This window comes from Apaloderma vittatum, unplaced genomic scaffold, assembly GCF_000703405.1.
Source record: "Apaloderma vittatum isolate BGI_N311 unplaced genomic scaffold, ASM70340v1 scaffold4896, whole genome shotgun sequence".
In the NCBI taxonomy this organism is placed as follows: domain Eukaryota; kingdom Metazoa; phylum Chordata; class Aves; order Trogoniformes; family Trogonidae; genus Apaloderma; species Apaloderma vittatum.
The window spans coordinates 16192-38587 of record NW_009723236.1 but is presented as its reverse complement, the minus strand read 5'-3'; the positions used below and the strand labels follow the sequence as shown (position 1 = coordinate 38587).

Below are 22396 nucleotides of genomic sequence, written 5' to 3'. Positions count from 1 at the left end.
GGCTCGGTCTGAGAGAGGGGTGCGCGGGCTTTTCCCGTCGCTTCTCTCTGAGTAACGGCATAAAAAATTGCGTATAAAATACAGTAATGGGTCGTGGGAAGAGTTGCTCATCGGTTGGAAATCAGTGACTCGGCCTTTTATAAGGGAGAAAAACTTAAAATATTACGGCATGGGGTTTAGAAATTATAAAAGCTTTCCTCAAAACCGTGGCATACTTCTAGTCTTTAAAAACAAAATCTTTAGCTGTAACATCACATCTAGTTTGTAAATAGAATGAATGTGACGGGATTGGTCCGTGCAGAGCTGCTGAGCTCACCCGAGCTGTCAGCTGGGCCGGGCCTGGGGCTGCGGGTGTGCGGATGTGTGCGTGTATCTGTGTGTGTGTGTGTATCTGTGTGTGTCTGTGTCTGCGTGTCTGTGTGCACCTGTCAGGCTAACGAGAGCGATGCTGGTTTTCTAGGTCCTCGATACTGAGCGAAGTTTCTACCCGGTCAAGATCTAAATTGCCATCGGGCAAGAATATTCTTGTTTTTGGTAAGTAATATATGCAAGCCACTGAGTGGTTGAGATCTTTATTTTGTAGAAACAAAGAGTGTTTAGAACAATTATATGTGAACAAGCTGACACATTGATTTGTTCAAATTAGGTTATGTGATCCATGGCGTTACTCTGCTCAGGATGATTTACTTTCTTTTTGGTTTATGCTGTTAGATTTATAACACATTTAAACAAATGGAATGTGATAGGAAATAGTTTAAGTGCTTTATTCTTACTGTCATGGTACAAGCCACTGGATTCATTTGGAATACTTTGGAAAAAAAACAGAAAATAAGCATTGGTCAAAAATGTGCAAGGATGCTTATAACATGGTTTGAAAAATCTTTTCTGCAAAGTTGAAATCAGTTCTGAAAGTGTCTTTTTCTCCTCTAAAAACTTACTGGCAGGTGATGATGGTTCAGGTAAAACCACACTTATGGCTAAAATACAGGGAGCAGAGCATGGCAAGAAAGGAAGAGGGCTGGAGTACTTGTATCTAAATATTCATGATGAAGACAGAGATGGTAAGTTCATTTGATATATAACCTCTTTACTGTAATTAAATAGCTAACACACTTTATTAATAGCTGTGTTTTCATCTGTGTATTTTTGGGTTACACTCAAATTGCTGGTGCTAGCGTTGTTCGGTATGTTTTAGAACCTATATCAGTTTCTTAAAAGTGAAATGTATTTTGCATTCGGTGTGCATTCTCTCTCTTGCCCTTCTTACAGCTCAACCTCTGTATGAGGAAAAGGTACACCTGAGCAACTGGTAGGATCCATTTACTTTTAGGGTAGATACTTTTGCTGATGATGACTTGCTAGCAGATACATTGTCGTTTGGTATAACTACTTGGTAACTGTAGAAAGTAAATGATACATCCACCAGAATTTAATTCTCAGTATGGATTTCTAGATGTGAAGCTTTGATGTTTTCTTGTGGGGGCTGTGTGTGGAATTTTGGTTAACTGTAACTGAGATGTTTCATTAGAATTAAAAGAGTAGAGAACAGAACTTAAAGTCAGAATCAGTTTTTCCTTTTCTCAGATTGGAGCTGGTCTCTTTGCCCCTTGTCTTTCTGTTTGTGGTTGTTGATTGCTCTTCGCTACTGAATGGAAGGGAGGTCATGACAAGAGACCATTTAAAAGCAGGTCTTGTGATCAGAATACTGCTGGTTTAGGATGGTTATGGACAGGAGGAGATGGGAGAATTGAGTTTGTTAGCCTTGCTGCTAAATTTGCCTCTGCGTGTCTCATTTTGGGCAAACTGCAGGAGCTCTGTGTGTTAGGTACTGTCTTTAAAAATGGGAAAAGAGAGCCTTCCTATTCATGACTTCCTTCTGAGTTTTTGATTCAGAAGGGGGAACCAGTGATGATGCTTCATTCATGTTCCTGAAAAGAAATGAAGATGCTATAATGGTATTTTCAAAGTGGAAATGTACTGAAGGCTTGCACGAGTGATTAAGTACCATATGTGACTGGTTGTTATGGAGATTGGGCCCGTGCTCATGTGGTGGTAAACTGCCTTTGGATACTAAGTTAGGCACAGTGGAAGGATGAGTATGGTGTCTGTGTCTTCAGTGGCCACCTAATCTTGCAGTTCCTAAATATCTTTTGTGTTATAGTGCTGAGCCATTCTTGGCTTCTTGAAATTCTTGGTGTAAGTGCTTTCTCGCCATACACAGTCTTTAGTACTGCATAAATATGTTGTGGGGGGAAAAAACTGCTACAGTTAGGAGTGTTAAGACAACCTGTGACATCAGGCTTCTTGCACCGTCACAGGACATAGTGTTATGAGCAGAAAAACGTTTGGCATGTGGTTTTTCCTGGTGCTGCCTGTCAAATCTCAAGTACATCCCTACCCTGGAAATCTTCCGGGACTATGCCTGAGAATCTAGAAGTGATAAGAATCTGAGAGGATGAGAAGCCTGTCATAAGAACTCAAGCAGCACTAGCAGGGAAAAAGAGACCTTTTTGATTACCAGACTCTGCTGGAGAATTGAGGTCTTCATGCATCCCTTTAATGGATGTGTTAGGATCTAATAATACACGCCTCTTCCCTTTCTGTCTCATTAGTGTCATCAGCAAGCAAAATAAATAGCAAAGTGGGTCAGGACCTCCCAGCAGGCAAAGATAACATTCTTCTTTCTCTAGGATAGGTTTGGGTTTGTTTCTTTAAACTCTTTGTGTTCTTTGGATGTGTGTATGCTCAGATACAGATTTGGGAACAGAGCCTTTATAGTTGACCCACAAGTGTTGGAAGCCATAAAGAATCTCAGGATGGGCATTCAGGAGCTTCCTTTACATACTCATTCTTGAGGGTATGTGCTTTTTATTATACCCCAGCCTATTTAAGACTAGCAAACCACAACGATTTCCAGGGGGGTCAGATCAACACTAGTAATCAAACTCTGTAGTGGAGTGAGAAGATCTTTTCATCTTCATTCCCAGGTGCTTGAAGATTTCTTTGCTCTCTTTGCCTTTTTCTTCTTCATTTCAGAAAAGTTTTTTCTGTTTGGGAGAAATGTTTTGGTTGTAGTGCTGAGTCATTACCTACCCTCTACCTCCCTTTGAAAATCTTAAGGAAAATGTTCTGTATTGTTTATTATTCCACTCCTTCCCTCTTAAGGGATATCTGAATATGGTTCTTCCTACATTTGAAGTAGAATTACTGTAGATTGCTAGGTGCATATCTTAGTATACAGTTACTTTTGTCTTCTCCTCTGAAGATTAGATAAGTGATTAAATTGATCATTTTTTTTGGCAGGAAAATTAAATGCATAGAAAGCATCTCTTTCTTTGGAGGACCTCCCCTGTGGCTAATACAAGTGCCCACTATTTGTTTTTCACTGTTATCTGCTTGTTCCCTGACAGTGGCTGACACCTATCCTGGATGACAAGATACACATCACCACTGCTTGGTTCAGTTCTGTTGGGTGTTAATTGTTCAATGTAATGTGCAGTACTTTGGTCCCTTGGTCTCAGGCTAACTTAGAATAAGTCCACTACTGAATCTCTACCTGACAAATCTCCTTCCTAGGAGAAATTCTGCCTAAGCTGAGGCATTTGTTGAGGAAGAGCTTTGGGGATGCCTGAGAAGCAATCCTGAGAGAGAGAGGATTCTCCTAGATCGTTAGCCCCAGGTACAATATCCGTGTAGCATATGACTGCTTCTGCATACATGATGCCGTAGTTCATCTGGATGAAAGCACTTACAGCACTAGCTGTAAAGTGAACTCCGAGTGTTAAACACCCTTGGAGCTCAGGCTCAAGAGTCCTCTGACAGTGCCATTTCTTAGGGAGTCTGGCCAGTTTTAATTTTTTGCCTTTCTTTGTGTCTGTGCTGGGTAGTCTGCTTTTGATTGCTGAGAATCTGAATTCATACCCGGTAGAAGAGAGGCTCTGCATAATTTTCTTTAAGGATATGTGGCAGCTTTCAGAGTCTCTTGCAGTGATGAGGCAGAGTTAAAGTGAGGATGTACAGCAAGACAGACAAACTGCATTGACTGGTTTTGTAGCAGTACTGTATGGGTTGGCTGGCAATTATAAACACCACAGAGAACTTTCCACTGAACTGCCTCGGATTACAAATGCCGTACAGTTGCCTGGGCTATGCTGAATGTGCCACTGAGGTAGAGCCATTCTGTTGTTGCGTTCTTACTTGTAACAGAATCAAGTAGTCGTGTTTTTCTTGCTTTGGGTTTGGACTGGCCTCAGTCATATCATATGCATATTCCGGTTGAACTGGTTGTTCCAGATTGAGCCAAGTGCTTCTTGTACACTGGTTCTAATGGGAAAATTGTCTATTTGTCAACATCTTTAAAGCAGCTCTCTTGAAAATTATTTTTCCCTGTTTTACTTCTCTTCACAGCTTGGACAAGGGATATCTAACTATCACCTCATGTTGAGTAAATGTAGGATGTGTAGTTGCAGTTCACAGAATCACCCGTCTGCAGTAAAACTCATCAAGGCTGGAAAATCTTCGTCGTGGCTAAAGGGATAATGAAATATTGACAGGATTTGCAAATGTACTTTTAGCAGCTGTAGTCTTTAGTAAGGCTTTAGTCAGTAGTACCTGCTTTTCCAACAGGATCTGTTAATTGTTTGCTCTGTTTCGGTGTCTCATGTCATAGCCACTATGAAAGGCCCAGTTAACATTCACATCATATGACTAACTGGGAGCTTGATGTGGTGCTGACAAAGTTGAATTTGCCATCAAGTCCTTGCCAAATTGTGATCAACCAGTACTGTGTTTCTAAATGTGTTTTATATTTGTAGCAGATGTAAAGCACAAGCCATACCTTTTTATTGTAAGAAAGTAGCCAAACCTTACATTTTCATGCAATGTTACCTTTTTTTTTTTAAGTACATTTTAACGTGAGTGCTAGGCTTCCAGTCCTGCTAGCAGATTGATTGCGTTTGAGTGATAGCAGTTGCTTTCTAGTTCCACCACTGCTCTAGCTCCAGTCTGTAGTCTACATTTTAAACAGAAACAAAATGCTTAACTGGGACAAAAGTGTTTAGCCAACAAAACCTTTGTAGCCTTTAGATACTGGCTTAAAAAAGTGACTTAGAAGCAATGAATAAGGATATTTATTAATTTTTGTTACTTGCTGAGGTGTGAAATGCTTTCCTGCTATCAAAGCATGCACCATAGGAGAATCTATGAAAGCACTGATCAGAGTTGTCAACTTTCATAGACTATAGGTAGAGTTATGTTAGATTTTTAAAACTGTAATACTTACTTCAAGGAGACAGCTCTGCATAGACGTAGCTAATGCCTGTTAATAACCTTTCACACATAGAAAGCTCACGAGTTTTTTATTCACTGCTAGGTTTTTGCTTTTCGGAATGCACAAAGGATGCTTCTGGAATATGGAGGATAGCAGAGTCCTGTACAGATGTCTCGTTTAGTGTAATAGTAAGGGTGTTCACATTATGTCCTAGCTTCCTTTCTGCTTTTCCAAGCTTTTACCAGACTTCCCTCTGTCCTTAAAGGTCTTCCAGTAGCTTTAGATTTGTGCATCCATTGCTGAGGATCCTGTGTTGTATCAGTGAGACGGTTTCCTGAAGTGGGGGGGTGGGGAGGTGGAAACAGCTGTTGAATTTACAAGGGTGCATTTCTTAGGTATGCAATGATTATCATAACTGTTGACTGTGAAGTACAGATCTGAGATGTGCCGTTGGACTTAGGAAGATCTTGAAGTTATAACTGTTGGCCTATTTGTGTGATGACTGATGTTTGAATGTCTTATGACAGCCTAGCAGTGCTTAAGTAGGAGCATAACAAATGCTAAAGGAAGACTGCCCACATAGAGCATCTTCACGTAATCTGTCCCTAACTTGGCTACTCAGTAGTTTTATCCAGGACCTGATTAGAAGGGTAATATGTGTATTCTTATACTCTTTTCTCCTTCCAACTTCTTCAGTCAAGTTTTTCTTTCTGTAGAACATGAGTTCTTGATCCTGATGGATTCTTTCCCAGTGTAACGTTATGCCAGCCAAGGCAGGTGGATTTATTTTGTGAAATTAAAAGATTTGGAGCACAGGGCAGGGAAATACAGTGAAGCAGAGTAATTATGAAGCTCAGCAGCTGTTTTGAAAATCTGGACTCCACAGTGACTGGTTTGCTAATGCAGATGTTTTGGAATTAGCGTTTCTTGTATATAGTAGCTGGAGATCCACTGTTCTTTCTAGACAGCTCTAAGTAGGAAAGGGAATACTTCGGAACCAGAGTTACTAGGAAGAGTCTAGAAGATAGAAAAAAATTGACTTTTTTTTCAGGAAGAAGTTCTGAAGATAATGTAATCATTTTCTTTCTTAATTTTTCTTTTTTTTTTTTTTTAGTTTGGTCAGAACTGATTGCTCAGAGTATCTGATACATCATTCCTGGATGATGTTTTATTTTCAGTTTCTTTTGTTCTTGCTGAAGTTTAGGTTTGGGGTAAAATTTCTCTGTCCCAGCTGTTTTTTCCCTGCCCCCCAGCCTTGCATTTCAACAAAAAAGGTCCAGTCACTATCAAAACGCTAGAGGGGAGAAACACAAAAACTTAAAATACCAAATTGTTTGTCCAGCACTCATTCTGTAAGGAGCCTGCAGGTAGGAGCCAATGCTAAGTCAGTGTGAATCAAGAGCACGTAGCCCAAGTTTGAAGTTCGGTAGGTTGAAAGCTTACCCTGTGTTTGCTCCTCCTACTCTTGTGCTAGAAACGTAAGCTGCTTATTGCTTGTATCTTGTTTGTAGCTTACTTCTGTTGTGAGATGTCTTTAGTATGTTAAACCAGCTTACGTGTCTGAGGGACACCTAATGCTTCCCTGCTGGACTCGGCTATAACCACCACCTTTTGAACTCGGCGTTACGTATGTGTCGCGTGTATCCTGGTTTTACTTGGAATATACGTATTTCACATTCAGCACTATCTGCAATATCTAAAAATTGTCATGTCAGCTGTCCTTAGTAAAAGCCAAAGAACAGAAATACGTTTTTAAACAAAAGATGCTGAACCAGAAAAAAAATCCGTTAAATGAAAGCATCTATTGAGTACCGTAGGTGTTTACACTTGCACCCATCTTAAAAATAAACAGGCAGGATCTGCTGGTAGCTGGGCTTTGGTCTTCCCTTAAACACCAATGTGCTCATGTGTTTACTCATGGATTAGCAAAGCAAAAAGGTGGCATCTCTTGGGTTACAACTGTACCTTTTCCTTTCAGATCATACTCGCTGTAACGTTTGGATTCTGGATGGAGACTTATACCATAAAGGGCTATTGAAGTTTGCAGTTTCTGCAGAATCCCTGCAAGACACCATTGTAGTCTTTGTTGCAGATATGTCTAGACCTTGGACTGTTATGGAGTCTTTACAGAAATGGGCCAGTGTCTTGCAAGAACATATTGATAAGATGAAAATTCCTCCAGAAGAGATGAGAGACATGGAACAGAAATGTAAGTCTTTGTGCATCCATATGTTTTTGTCCTTTTGGTGTTTTGTTTTGTTTTCTTCCTAGCTCTTGCAGCTTTCTTTTGTAATGATAAACTTCTTAATGTTAGTGTTTTGAGAATGAGTTGGATAAGAATTACTTTGAAGTTGTGATTACAACTCCAAAGAGGTTTTAAAACAACTCTTCCACTTTTACTGTGCTAGCAAAACATCAGGTGAAGTAATAGTCTAAAACCCTTGCAATAATGAGATTTTGATGATTTGATTTTTTTTAAAAGGCCATTTAAAAAAAGCGCAAACCTCCATACAGAATTGCTTGTTTTAAATAGTGACAAAATACAGTATAAAAATGAGGCGTCTGCTTTCCTGTGGAAGCTAAACCAGGTCTCATTCCCATTCTGTGTTTGCCTTCCAGTAGATCTCTTTGCCCTTGTTTTTCATTAGGCTCAGACTGTGATCCTGATGCATCTGATTGTCTCTCACTATAGCCATTCCTACTGTGTGACTTCAGGAATGTTGTATAAATTAACTTTCTTTCCTGGCCTATCTGTGGCAGGAAGGAATCTGGTACTGGCAAGCAGTCCTTGCTGCAGTGTTGTTTCCTGCGGCTTCTTTTCTTTCCTAAAATAGTTTTCAATGTTACTTGAGAGTTTTTTCTGTTTTCATGTTGAATTACTCCAAAATATATTGCTTCAGTGGAGGGGACCTTAGCAGCGTGCATTGCTTTTCAGCTGAAGTGCAGATTCAGACTGATCCTTACCGGTTGCTGATTTTGTGCAGGTCTGGTGGCTGTACTGGAGTGTTTAAACCTTGCATATACTGCCTCATAGTTCTTTAGATTTGCTTTAGGGAGCAGAGTAATCTGTTTGGTCTGTGAGCATTCAGATGCGTTTGTATAGCTGATATCCTTTCTGAATGTTAAATATTACTTTCTCAAGTACATATGCCTACAGCATACTAGCTAGAGTTTAAACTTAATGATTGAAACCATCTCAGTTTGATCACCAGGTTATATTAAAAAAAAAGAAGTAATATCTGATAATTTTTAAGGGAAGAAGCATCTTTTTTCTGTGTGAGAGACTTTGGGAATGCGAGGTAGAAGAGCAGTTCTAGTCTCAAAATACAGCAGCAAACCCTATTTACACTTTTCTGAGACAAACCACATTTTATGGCAATTCAAATAAATGTGGAGTTTATGCAGTTAAGCTTTACTTTTGAAAAGGGAAATGTGTTCAGCCTTCACTTTGCGCGTAGGAGCCACTTACACCTATGGCAAAGCTTTAGCACCATGTTTGGGGAACTTAGGAGACATTTCAATAGTATTGTCTTAAAAGTACTGTAGAAATTCCTAGTTCCTCTGGCGCTTTGGTAGTTGAGGGAAAAGGAAAATGTGAGAGCTGCCCAGTTCACACACTCGCAGGGCTCCTCTGCCATCCTACGGCTGAGCACTGAACTGTGGTTCAGTGTCGGGTAAAACGGGGACCTCGACTCCGCTCCCAAACTTCCATCTCGCTGCTTTTCATGGTCACTGTGTAGGATGCTTGTGCCATCTGAGTTCTTGTCTACTGAGTTCTTGCAGACTATCCCTAAGGCTGGACCTGTGCTCAGAACATTGGCCACCGTAGCTTGTAGTTCTCTTAGCAGCAAATGGTGCTAAAAGAAATTCCTGTTATAACTGTGGCTGTATTAGTGTAACTGTGTAGGCAGTGGAGAGCACAAGAACACCTTGTGACTACAGTCCATCAGTAAAGCTGCACCAGCAAAGTTTTCCTTACTAACATCCTGCTGCATACGCTTCTCGAGATAAGCTGGCAGTTAGAAAAGGTAAAAATCAGTGCGTTGCAATTGTCAGGTACGAAAAATCTGGGATAGTGAAGCACATATGCAAAGCAGGCAGTCAGAACATAGAGGCGGTGCAGTGATGTGCTAAATTCATTCCGTTAGGCGCCACTGCAGCATAATGCCTCACAGCTGTGTATGTTTTTTGACTTCAGCTTGCAGAACTGTATTCCCTTACACTTGCTTCTGGATATAAGCTGAGGCACGTGGACCAAGCTGAAATTCCACAGCGCTTTCGCTGGCTGTTACGCTCAGTGGCAGTAACCAGTAATTCTTGTTGACCCTGGGGAAACATTTTCTAGTATTATCCCATTAGCATCTGTTTCAAGTGCTGCTAGGTTGTGCTTTCCCCATTACTAAGATCTTATTACCAGTTTCCAGAAATCCTTTTGTTAGCTCACCATTCTCAATGGATTTGAACTTTGGACTGCCGGTCTTTGCTTTCAAGGTTTTCATGGCCTTTCTCCACCCAGTCTTTTGTCTCCTGTTTGCTGTTTGAGATACTGACTCATGGCTTTACTGGGTGGATGATGCTAGGCTCCATCTGGTATATGAGAAGCTTTCGTTTTGTGTTCAAGGGCTTCCAGAATGGGAGGCGGGACACACATACGGAAGCAGCAGACTGCCTTGAAAGAAATTGAATTATTCAGAGTATACCAAGAATGTTGTTGGTCTGCAGTCGCTCCTATCACTGAGCTGCTTTGGAACTTCCTTGCTAAAAGCTTGGCTAGTGTAGCTTCAGATAAATAATGCCAGTTCAAATGTTCTAATTTAATTCAGGTGCAATTATGACAAAGCATTGTTTAAATAATAATACACATTTGAATAACTATTTTAGGGAAGATCTTTATTTTGCATCCCTGTTTATGACAACAAAGCAGAAAGGAAAACTGTCAAGAATCAAGAAATGCAGCAAGGAAGTATGCTGTTAAAAGGGCTGTTATATTAATGTCCTCTGGAGTGTTTGAAAGCTGAAGACTGGGAACATGATACGTATTTTTCTGAAAATTCAGTAGTGTCCCATTCAAGCTGAATTAGTTTCAGGTTCTCTGCCTTTTTGTTGTGTTTTTTTTTTGCCTGACATACAGCTGAAAATTCTAAAGCTGAAAGATAAAAGAAACTTACTTTTCCCAGGCATTTTTTGTCTAGGAATTCTTTTCACAAGACTAAAATCTATGATCAGCCGAGATAGTGCACAAAAAAGTTCAAAGCTGCACGAGAGTGTAATACGGAATGATCGTGTCAGAAAAATCCGTGGATTTCTTGTTCTGCTGTTCAGTACTTTTGTGATCTACCCAGTTAAATAAGCTGTGGTGTTTGTCTGCTGTTTCCATACTGCAGTTAAACAGTACTCTGAGACTGAGGATTTTGTTGTTACTAGAACAGGCAAACTTAAGAATAATTGTGGATTGCTTTCTCGGTGGTGCTTTGACTCACTTGCTCCTGTGACACGGATTCTTGTTCGAGCTTTTAGTAACTTGTGTAAATAAGCAGGAGCGTGAAAACAAAACACGTAATGGGAAACTTGTATTCATTTTCTGTGTTAAATACAAAAGTCCAAATAAAAGGCTTTTTACCTGGGTAAGCCGCACATTTTGCAGATAAATCAGCACGCTGCAGTGGAGGTGTGATTTTTAGGGCATATCATCACCTGGTAGTAATTTGTCAAGTAGTGGGCCATACCAAGTACTCGATCTTACTGATAGGTAGCAGAATATTACTGAGTTCTCAGATGAACAGTTGATTTTCTGGCTTCCTGTTTTATATGCATCATCTTATCTATATTTATGTTAAAAACAACTTAACCCCAAGTCATTTGCCCCTACTTCTTTATAAAGAAGAGAGTTATTTCCCATACTGTACAGAATGCGATTCCTTGATACGAATTATGTGGAGGAGAAAAATCACTAGAAAAAAGGAAAAAGGCTTACACAAGCTGTTGAGTTCATGCTTAAATTTATGTCTATTTAAAGTTTGAGAGTGGAGATCAAGTGAGAAATAGATATGGGAGATAAGGGAAAAGTATTAAATTGCTGTGTAACTGAAGTGAGCATTTGTGCTACAGGTTCACTGGTATTTAACAAGACTAAATTTTGAACCAGAGTAAAGGTTAATGAGAATCTTTAAAAAGTGTTTAAGAGGATCAGTAACAGGTACTTAAATTGAGAAACAAATGTATCTGCGTTCAGGATACAGCAAGTTAGAGGTGCTTTTGCCTTCTTTTAGCTGGAGTAGTTACTCTTTTGGCAGACCCTTGTTACCTGCAGCCGAGAGTTTTCTGTAGCGCTTCTCAGTCCCTAGTGAGGGCTTATTGCCAGGCCGTGTGCATTATCAACAATCTACAACAGCGGCTGGTCCCCACGGTGAAGTTTTTTTTATCCCTCCATGCCTGGATCGCCCAGAGTGAGGTACGGCCTCGTCCTGGCTGGTCCCTGATGCGTGGGGCCTGCTACCGCCTGCTCTGGGGCAGAGGGAAGGGTTGGGGATCTCAGCTCGCTGAGCAGAAATCATCAGCAGAAATCCATGAGAATGTGCCACCAATTTTCTGAAGTTTCTGTGTTGCATTTGTTGTTACTTATATTAGTAAAATTCTTGGGATACCTCAAATAATGATTTGTATCTTCTTGTCAGTTTTGCTGTTTTCAAGAGAGGCTTTTCTTTCCCAAATTTGAGGGCCTTTATACTAATGGATATCTTGGTAAAGAGAAGATTTTTCTGCTTTGTTACGAACGAAACCTAGGAAAAAAAATGTTGTCTGGTAATGCTGTAGTAAATTGAGAGCAGGATGTCAAATACTTGTTTAGTCAGAAAGTCTTATCTGTCAGAAAGGCTTATCTGAATGATTGTTGTGGATGTAAATGATATTCTTTTAACAGCTGTAATATGCTTGTCTTCAATAAGTTTTTTCCTATCCTGAGATAGGAAGGGTCTGAGTAATGAAATAAGTACTTTTTTGAAACCCTTTTGTAGTTAAGTGCTCTGGAATAAGTTTACTTTCTGTGAGATAGCCAGTAAACATATTTAATGCGGAGAACGTATAATGGAATTTTGATTTCCAGTTGCTGGATTCATTGAAACAGCAGTAGCAGAAAGCATCTTTTTGAAAGCATTGTTGTTTCCTCTCCACCAGATGGCACTACCTTCCCAAGTTTAAGAGCAACTGCATTTGAGGTGTTTTTCTTTAATTTATTTCCTTGGATCTTGTGATATGTTGAATTGGTGATAGGAAGTCTTATGGTCTATATTTAATGTTCTTTTTAAAGCTTCTCGGTGGACTAGAGCTCTCTTGTTTTCCACAAGAATCACACAAGCTTCTATTTCAAATAAAAATTGGAAATTGTTTAGTTTTGAACAGAAGTACATGCCTGTACTATTGCAGGAATGATCATATTTTGAAAAGGTACAGTGTAAGATTGGTGTTAGAAACTTCTCTGAGGTTTTATCACTTCCTAGAAGTCTCAGATGGCCTGCAGTAGAGTTGCAGTTCCTTCCCTGTCACATGGATGGGGGTGCTGAACAACACTCTCTTTGTGCCTCTGCTGGGAGCCTTTTCAAAGAGATTTCCTTACTGTACGTACAGGCAAACTGCTCCCACTGTTTCTGAAATAAAGATGCCTTCCCGAGTGCAAGTCATGGAGCTTTGCTCGCCTCCTGCGTGAAGGCTCCTCCTGGCTGAGCGAGGAGGCGGCTGCAGGTGGGATTGTCCTGTGAGGGAGAGCCTGGGCCTTCAGGAGATGCTGGGCCTGGCAGTGGGCACATCCAGTCAGCAGACCTACCTGCTCTGTGGCTTTCATCCTGAAAAAAACATCAACGCTCTAAATTGCAGCCCAGTTTTTATAAATCGTGTGGGTACTAGCAAATGGTGTTAGTACTATTTCTTAGACTCTTCAGTGTTTGATAGCATTCAATGTTGTTGAAATACTCATTGTTGCCATAAAATTAAAACACTGAAAGCATGGAAAGCATCTAGTTTCCTCTGGACGCCATTGTAGTTTTCTAGAATATAACTTGAGCTCTTCAGATAACATTTGTAAGTTCTCAAGTCTGTGTTTATGCAGTGTATTTTTTTATGTTTTTAGCATTGGACTCCTGCAAGAGAAATGTAGAGTGATAGGAACTTAAATTGAGCATTAGCTTATAGAGTGGCTGGTTTGCTTGGTGCTTTCTGTCTCCGTTTACACTTTCACCATGTTTTCTTCCAAAACTAGGTACGAATTCCAGAGTATGGGCTATGTTGCTGAATTACATTTTCTCTTGTCAGCTCCCCTATAATGAAATGCACTGAGTTGAGGAATGTGCATTTGTACCTGCTGTAGCTCATGCAGCTAGTTTTGATTATTCGTGGCGACTCCAAATTGCACTTGGTTTAGCTTGCTGTAAATTTTGGTGGAGGAGGATTGTTGTGTTTGGAGGGGCGATAAGGCTTAAGATTACATTCTGGTCTCATGTAGTGCCTCATTGTAAAAGGAGAAAAAAACCTGAGATTTCTAGTTAGTCGTAGGTTAATTATGGTTTAAAGAGAAGAACTAGTTCCTTTGTTGTATCTTAAGATCTCTCTCTTAATAGTTATAAAGGAATTTCAAGAGTATGTAGAACCTGAAGAAGGTTACCAAGGTTCACCACAGAGAAGAGGACCCTCTTCTGGCCAAGAGGATGAACATGTTTCTTTGCCACTTGGAGAAAATGTGCTGACTCGCAATCTTGGTATTCCTGTGCTCGTAGTTTGTACAAAAGTAAGTTTCTTGTTCTGTTAGCTATGGAAAAAATTGATTACGTTTCTTTCAGAAGGCATCCTTTGTACGGACATGCAAAATGAATTCCGGATTAGTAGTAAAGGGATTTCTTTTAAAGTAAGCTTCTACCACCAGTGTCAATTTTTAATTTTGCAAAAAGGTAATAACCTTCTCAATTATATATTGATTGTTTTATCTTTTGATTTATTGGTGACGTTTTAAAACCAAAGGTTCAAAGTAGATGTGATGTGCATATAATATTAATGAAGATGTTTTAAGATATGCTGGGATTAAATGACCGGGGTTTTCTGTTTTTGTTTTTCTCACCTTTTTTCCAGTGCGATGCAGTGAGTGTACTAGAGAAGGAGCACGATTACAGAGAAGAACACTTCGACTTCATTCAGTCACACATTCGTAGATTCTGCTTACAGTGTATCCTTTGGTGTGCTGAAGAGATTTGCTGTATTCTGGAAGCAAGGAAATACATTTTAGTGTTGAATTGCACATAAAGTTGATCTGAGAAATTGCTCTTGAAGGTTGCTTGGTATTCAGTTATTTACTATGTAGCGTTTGCTTTGAAAATGTTGAGAGATGTATAAAACTTCTAATAGTTTTTTCAGTTGTCCATGGGATTTGGAGTCTTTGTTCCTTTACAAAGGATTTGTTTTGCATTTTATGAGGTGGATTTTCTTGAGTTTCCCCTCAGAACTTGCAATTTCCATGTAAACCTGAGATCTCAGCTGTCTACTAAGTTTTTTACTTTTTCAAAGTTAAGTGCCTGGGAGGGCAGGTAACTTTTGTATGTGTCAAAGAAAAGTATTGTGAGTCTTCTCTTGGTATACCCCCTTCCTCCCTGAGTACAAAGTCGCTATAGCTTTTGCCTTGACCTGCTTCTCAAAGTTAGCTCTAGTAGATATATGCCCATTAGCTCCTGTTTTGAAATTCTTACTGTAATTTAAAAACTAGATCATAATTTTCCTTAAAAAAATAATCAGATGGGGCTGCCTTGATTTATACGTCAGTTAAGGAGGAAAAGAACCTTGATCTGTTGTATAAGTACATTGTACATAAAACATACGGTTTTCAGTTTACCACACCTGCCTTAGTGGTAGAAAAGGATGCAGTTTTTATGTAAGTCAGTTGTATAAGCGGCATGGTTTCAGACTGTTTTCTCTTAAGCACTACACCTCATATAACATAGATATAGAAATAAATTGAATGGTTTTTGTCATTTAGAAGCTTAGTATGTAAGTCTTCTGAAATCCTGAATTAAAAAAGCAACTTAGTGTGTATTACTTGGGTCACTCGCCTCAGAGTATACCATTCCAGCTTTTTATAAGTATCTTTGGAATTTAGCTAAGAATTAAGTCTGATCTATAGTAATATTGGCTTATTCAGGTAGAGGACAGTAAACAAAGGGTGTCTATAGAAGTGCTTTTTGTGACTGAAAAAACAAAACTTTACTTTTTTTGTAGACCTGCAGGTTGGGACAATGAAAAGAAAATTGCCATTTTACATGAAAACTTTACAACAGTGAAACCAGAAGATGCGTATGAAGACTTCATTGTAAAACCTCCTGTAAGAAAGGTAAAAACTTATGAACTCTTCCCTGTCCCCGGAAAAATAAGTGCGATTTGCTTGAATGGCTACTAATGCAGGGAGGCTGGATTAAAATGATCTCTAAGGTCCCTTCCAGCTTAGGCCATTCTACGATTCTATGATAATAACTGTCAGTATTGAAGAACTCCAAACCTAAATGTAATTTCTTTTCGTACACAAATGTGTGAAACCTCAGGCTTTCGTTTTCCTGTTGGTTTAACATACTGCATGCAAACACAGAAATCATTCACCTTAGTGAATGAAAGTAACCATTTTCCACATGAACCTTTTTGCGTGTGTAAGACAAAAACATTTTTGAGAATGGAGAATACTGTTGTAGGACTTCAGTGGTTTACATATATAGATACATGGCATTGAACTTACTATATACAGGCAAATCTTGTAAAACAACACAATATGTCACTGTTGCTTAACATATTATTAATCACAGATTTCTTCATGTGCGGCAAGAGCAGTAAATAATCCGTATGAATTGCTAATTGTGTGAGTGCAGGCACACAGGAATAGGATGCGTTAAAAATGGGTAATATGGAAAGTTGTAAATGGTATTCTGATCTGTATCAGAAAGCTTCTACAACTTTCTTACATGCTTGATGTGTATTTGGAAAAGCTGTTTGAAGCTTTTATGTAAGAGAAAGGTTTAATCCTGTTGTTTGTACCTCATGGCACCTATAGGAAGTACTCGTTGCCTAACAGCAGTGTTACGACTGGTAAGAGCCAGTGTAATGCTTTTGGGGGCCGAGGGATTGAGTGTGGGGTCTTATGCACTAAAGTAATCTCAGGTCTTTGAAGACATGTTGATGAGATTAATATCTAAATTTAAAAAGATTTAACATGACTGCTTACCAAGTACTCATCTTTCTAGGAGAATACCCACAGGCTGGCATCGGTGCTAGTCTATTCACTTACAATATCTTTTTGTGATGACAACTTCTTTTTAATGTTGCTACTCTTTTAAATGTGAAAGAAGGTTGTTTTTTTAAAAAAAATATATTAAAGGTTTTTCTCTTTTTCTTCTTTTTTGATCACTAAAACATAAAAACAGTTACAGTAATTTCAGTTTTTATAGAATCATAGAATAGTTTCAGCTGAAAGAGACCTTGAAGTCCAGCCTTTGTCCCAGCCCTATCAACCTGCTAAACTATGTCCCTCAACGCAACACCCACCTGTATCTTAAACACCTCCAGGGACAGTGACTCAGCCACCTCCCTGGGCAGCCTGTTCCAATGCCTGACAACCCTTTCAGTAAAGAAATTCTTCCTAATATCTAACCTGAACTTCCTCTGATGCAATTTGAATCCATTTCCGCTATCACTATTTGAATCCATTTCCTATCACTCTCCACTAGGGAGAACAGACCAGCTCGCACCTGTCTACAACCTCCCTTCAGGTAGTTGTAGAGAGCAATGAGGTCTCCCCTCAATCTCCTCTTGTCTAGGCCCAGATCCCTCAACTTTTCCTCATAGGACTTGTGTTCTAACCTCTGCCCTTCCTCATATGACTTTTTTTTACTTATAGTAACAAAATATTTTGTTCAACAGTTAGTCCATGATAAAGAGCTGGCAGCAGAAGATGAGCAAGTATTTCTTATGAAGCAGCAGGTAAGAATGGAAGAATGGAAATAAGTCCTTTCTAAGTAAGATTTCATCTTAAGCTCTCCATTGTTATTACCTTCAGTTTTAATTTCTCATTTAAATCACGAGGTAGCCACTTTTTAGCTTTGCAAATTCAGATGTAGTTGTGAAATAAAACTTCTCTTATTTTAACAAATATGAGTAGAAGATATGGACATGTATCTTGGCAAGCTGAAAGGAAAACATGCTGAGAATAGAAGTTATTTACATTTAAAAGGAGGAGAGCAAGGAAATAATCTAAAATCTCACATCATAGATTTACTGATCTGTAAAATACAAATACTTTTAAAACATAATATCTTAGTGCTGCAGTTTTCCTAAAGCCAGAGACTTGGAAGACTTTTAAGGTGATGTGCTGTATCTTGTGATTTTCTTTCCTGCTCTATTTTTAAAAAAATAATACTTCCCTATATATTTGATTAGAAGTATCAATAGAGGTTACAGACTTGAGCATCTATGGTTCTGACTTACAGTTCTGTAAGGGCTGTGTGAGACAAAGGACTGAAGCTTGTTTACTCATTTTTAATTCTGTCCTCTAGTGGTAAAGTCTGGAAGTATATAAATATCACAGAGCAAGCCTGTAAATATCAGGGGAAAAAAATTAATAAATGAATGGTTAGTCAGCTTCGCTGTATTTTATTCCTTTACATTTTCTGAAGTATATTCAATAATCTTAATATGTTTTTGCAGTCGTTCCTTGCCAAACAGCCGGCAACGCCTACAAGAGCATCAGTAAGTAGATCCAAGGGAAGAGGTGGAGGTGTTCTGTTTCCTTGTAGGGAAGAGGGAATGATTCTAACCTGAAGAGGTTCATTTTGTAAACGTAAATGTAAAATACATAATCTCCCAAAACTGTAGAAAGTAAAGTTAAAAAAAAAGTGTCAATATTTAAAAATACTGCTTATAGATTACTTCATTCTAATTTGCTGTGGAAATGTGGAAATATCTAATCATTATTGAACTGAAAATGTTCTACAGTGATTCTTCCTTCCTTTCATTGGAGATATAGGCCCAAAATAACTGGGAGTGTTTTATTTTTTTTCCTCCCAGTGTGCACACACACTACAGTGCTAACATAAAGATTGTAAAAGTATTTTTTAATTAATATGTAATAAGTAATATGTCCAATATTACGTTTGCTTGATATAACCAATCCATTTAAGTTTTTCTCTGATTCGTGTGCTTTGAACTTCTTTTAAGGAATCTCCTGCCAGAGGCCCTGCAGGATCCCCAAGAACTCAAGGCAGAGCTGGTCCCGCCAATGTTCCCAGTGCCTCGCCAATAACATCAGTTAAGAAACCAGATCCAAATATTAAAAGTATGAATAAGCATTTTACTCTTTTATCACGTGTTATTTCCCCTAGAAAAAATAATCCTTTTATCTAGAAAGATTTTGGCATTTATTAACTAACAGTACAGTTAGCTTACTAACAGGAATGAATTTATGACATAGCTTCGGCTTTGATTTTCTTTCCTTTTTTTTTTCTTTGACATTCATACAGCTAAGTAGAATTCTGTTGTTGCCACACAGTCAGACAGAGTTCAAATACGTCACTTCCTGCAGCTTCATACATAGGTTATACATTGGTTGGATTGTTAGAGTGGGGACTACTTCAGACTAACAAAGCAGTTATGCTTCATAGCGTTTATTCTGGAATGCACAATGAAACGTCTTCCTCTACTAAACCCTCTCTAGAATGTTATTTTCTATAATACATCATGTGATTTGGAAATGGCACCCTTTCCCCTCCCTCAGCCCTAAGACAGAGCTCCACATTGTCGAGGGATTTCTTACCTCTCGGTGCATTAAGAAAGTTGTTAGGGTCAGTACTGGTTTTAGTTAGGCTCTGTGGTGGTGCCGGACCTCGCGTACAGTGAATCAAATACTCGCGCACTCCTGGATCAGGTCTCACTGCTGTATATCCGAGTTCTAATTTATAAGAAGTGGTGTGTCTATGCAGTTTGTTAATAGACTTCTGAATCTTTGAATTGCACATCCATATTTAATACTTTTTTTCTTGGCTTCTACATTTAGAAAAGCAAAGCATACAAATATTTAAAGTTTGTGACACCCCCCCAATTCCTGAAGAGCAGTAATAGGCTTTCAGTCATCTCTGTCTTTGCCAGAAATTGCAAAAGACTATTCAGTCTCTTTAAATTGAGCAAGGAGAGACTCTCATATTTGAAGTTTCTTCCCCTTACTGTTAAGAGTTATGTATGCTGCAAAAAACAAGTTCTGTCTTTTACCAGCAATAACTATTCTGTGATATATATATATGTATATGTATATGTATATGTGTGTGTATTTGTTTTTTATTTAGATAATGCTGCAAGTGAAGGTGTCTTGGCTAGTTTCTTTAACAGTCTCTTGAGCAAAAAGACTGGCTCTCCTGGGAGTCCTGGTGCTGGAGGAGTGCAAAGTACAGCCAAGAAATCAGGTATTGGATTTGTTTTGCATGTTTCTTGTGTTTTATTTAACCCACATTGGTCTAACTGTGTGTATCTTTTAAGCTGGACAGTAAAGTGACAGACCTTTACAGGTGACAGTGCCAAAATGTACACTTTTGAAAAAGAATTGAACTACTGCAACTTCACAACTCCAGGGCTTCCATTAAGCCTGTTTCAACTTGATCCTTTGAGTGAAATTACACTGCTGGGATATAAGTAATGGCTTTACCATATTCAGAAAGTGCTAATTTGGTTTTTTTTTTACTGTAGAATTCCTTCCTTTCTTCTCACTAAACTGATGCTTGAAGGAAATGCAGTTTATTGGGTTTGGATTATAGTTGCTGATGACATTATTGAAATGTCTCCAGACTTGAAGTTGAAATGGGCTATTTCTTATGACAGCTTGAATTTATTCTCTCATTAATTATTTAGCATTTTATTGTGATCCAGCGTAACTGATAACACTGATTAAGTGAATTCATTCAGCGTGTATACCTGTGACTGCATTGTGTGACATATTTCCTCATAAGTAATTGCAGTAGTTTAGGTGAAAATAAAAGAAGGCCATTATAATACTTTGTACCTGTGGCAAACTCGGTGTTGTAAAATAAATGGTCAGTCCAACCAATATTAGAGATTTACTACTTTGACTGTTGAACTGTTGCTTGTTGATATTGGCGTTTTCATCACAAGATTAGGAGCTCACCTTCTGGAATTATTTCACTACTAAATGGATATTCTACTTCTGATCCCAGACTTGTGGAGTCATGTAAAATTTAATGGTGATGCCAAACAGACAGGTTTTGATACTGAAACCGTAGTGTAAGGCCCAGAGATCTGAACTGCAAATGAAAAATATTTCATATCAGCTGCAGTGATGTTATTGCCAGTAAGAGAACCAGACCAGTTGTTGGAGCATGGGTATTTGACCTGAAACTATTTCAAGAAAGGAGAAGTAAAGATTTAATTTTTTTTTTTTTTAATTGGGGAGATTTTTATATGACAGTTCCTACTCTGAAAGCTCAAAAAAGGCTAGAATTTGACTTAGGGCAAGTCAGGTTTTTTTTTTCTTAGTATGATGAATTCTGTAAATTATCTTTTTTTAAACTTAAATTATTACTGTATCTGCATTATAAAAATACATGTAATTAATTATTTCTTATTCCAGAATGCCCTCTTCAGTTAGACACTGAAAGGTGTCCCTGCTTCATGAAGTGCAGCCTCGTGCTACTACTGACCACAGTGTCAAAGGAACTTTTTATAGAACTAGGACTAGAAGTAATTTTTAGAGATTATTTCATCCATGCTCTTCTATCTACAGCAGAATCAGTTAGGGGGTTCCTGGCAAGTGATTAAAGAGCAAAAAAAGATAATGTAATCTCTTCAGGAAGCCTATTCCAGTACTTAATTTCTTGGTTATTTTTTTTTCTCTTGTACAGTCAGTACTTCTTAATCCCAGCACTATTTGTCTTGTGGGAGTGGAGACAGAGGTCAGCATAGCTCCTTTGTCTTTCCAGCAGTCTTTCGCCTGTTTGAAAGCTATTACCCTTTGCCTGTGGCTTTTGTCTGGACTGCAGACACACACTTCAGTTGGCCTTTCCTCCCAGGACATGTTTTTATGGCTTTGATAATTCTTAGTGTTCTCCTCTGAACTGTCTACCCGGATGACCTGTTTCTTTTGGTGCTCAGAAATGAATGCAGTGTGTCAGACAAGGCTTTGTCCGCCCGAAGCAGGGGTTACCTAATCTGTGTTACGTGTTGTGCTTCTGTTCAGACATCTCAGCATGCCGCCACGTTTTTTTCTTCTGTATGATATTGATCAGGATTTGTTATAACAATAGAGCCAGTTTAATACGATTTCTACCCCCTAGTAGGGGGTTTTCTAGTCTGTATAAAATGACCTTAATGTTTCAAAAGGTTGTATATTTGCTATATCATTGTTTTCCATTCTGTTATTATGCACCACTTTGATTATTTATATAAATAACTTTTTGTTTCAGTCTTACCTTTCAAAATACTTCGTAGTCCCTTCAAGCATGGCTGCCTATGTATCTGATACCTCCAGTGATTAGACAGGGTGGATGGGTGAATATAAATATTGACTAGTACAATGGATAACTAATGGGCCATTTTAGGAATTATGATACATTCACTGTTCTGAAATATTGAGACTGGTTTTTTTCTAGTTTATTTATGTGAAGATTATGCAAGATATGATACCAACCACTTCTCCCTTCTCTACAGGACCTGTTATCCTATTGTAGAAAGAAATTTGCTTGGCCCAACACAACTTGTTGGTGACAGGTCTGTGTTTATTGTTGTGCTGGTACACTGTTAGTAAGCACCCAAACCATAATTGCAATTTCTGGAAAAAAAAATACTACAGTAAAAACTACCTTGTCTGTAATGGGCTTTACTCCTTCCTCTTTCAGTCTTCTAGAATATCATGTGCCTTTCAGGAGTTTTCAAAGATAACAGATGGCTTCGTGTAACTTCTTTTTTTTTCTTATGTCAACATTAGCTTATAACTGAAATAGATTATTTCTCTCCTGAAACATCTAGAGACAGCAGTCACATTTCCTTTCTTTACATTCTTGGTTTGTTGGACTAGATTAGAGAAGTTTTCTTCTAGTCTTCTGTTAGAGTTCT

The 22396-nt window shown here is 38.6% G+C and overlaps 1 protein-coding gene across 1 annotated transcript in view; it reads left to right on the top strand.

Moving 5' to 3' along the window:
- Positions 1–460: 460 nt before the first annotated feature.
- Positions 461–22396, top strand: part of DYNC1LI2 (dynein, cytoplasmic 1, light intermediate chain 2) — a gene marked incomplete at its 5' end in the record, with an annotated part of 25316 nt that continues 3380 nt past the window's right edge. Inside the window, 11 exons of the mRNA XM_009872026.1 lie at positions 461–534; positions 945–1061; positions 7248–7478; positions 13879–14045; positions 14384–14477; positions 15041–15176; positions 15521–15632; positions 17207–17266; positions 17990–18031; positions 18500–18617; positions 19621–19737. Of these exons, the coding sequence (XP_009870328.1) occupies positions 461–534; positions 945–1061; positions 7248–7478; positions 13879–14045; positions 14384–14477; positions 15041–15176; positions 15521–15632; positions 17207–17266; positions 17990–18031; positions 18500–18617; positions 19621–19737 (1268 nt within the window). The remainder of the gene's footprint in view (positions 535–944; positions 1062–7247; positions 7479–13878; positions 14046–14383; positions 14478–15040; positions 15177–15520; positions 15633–17206; positions 17267–17989; positions 18032–18499; positions 18618–19620; positions 19738–22396) is intronic.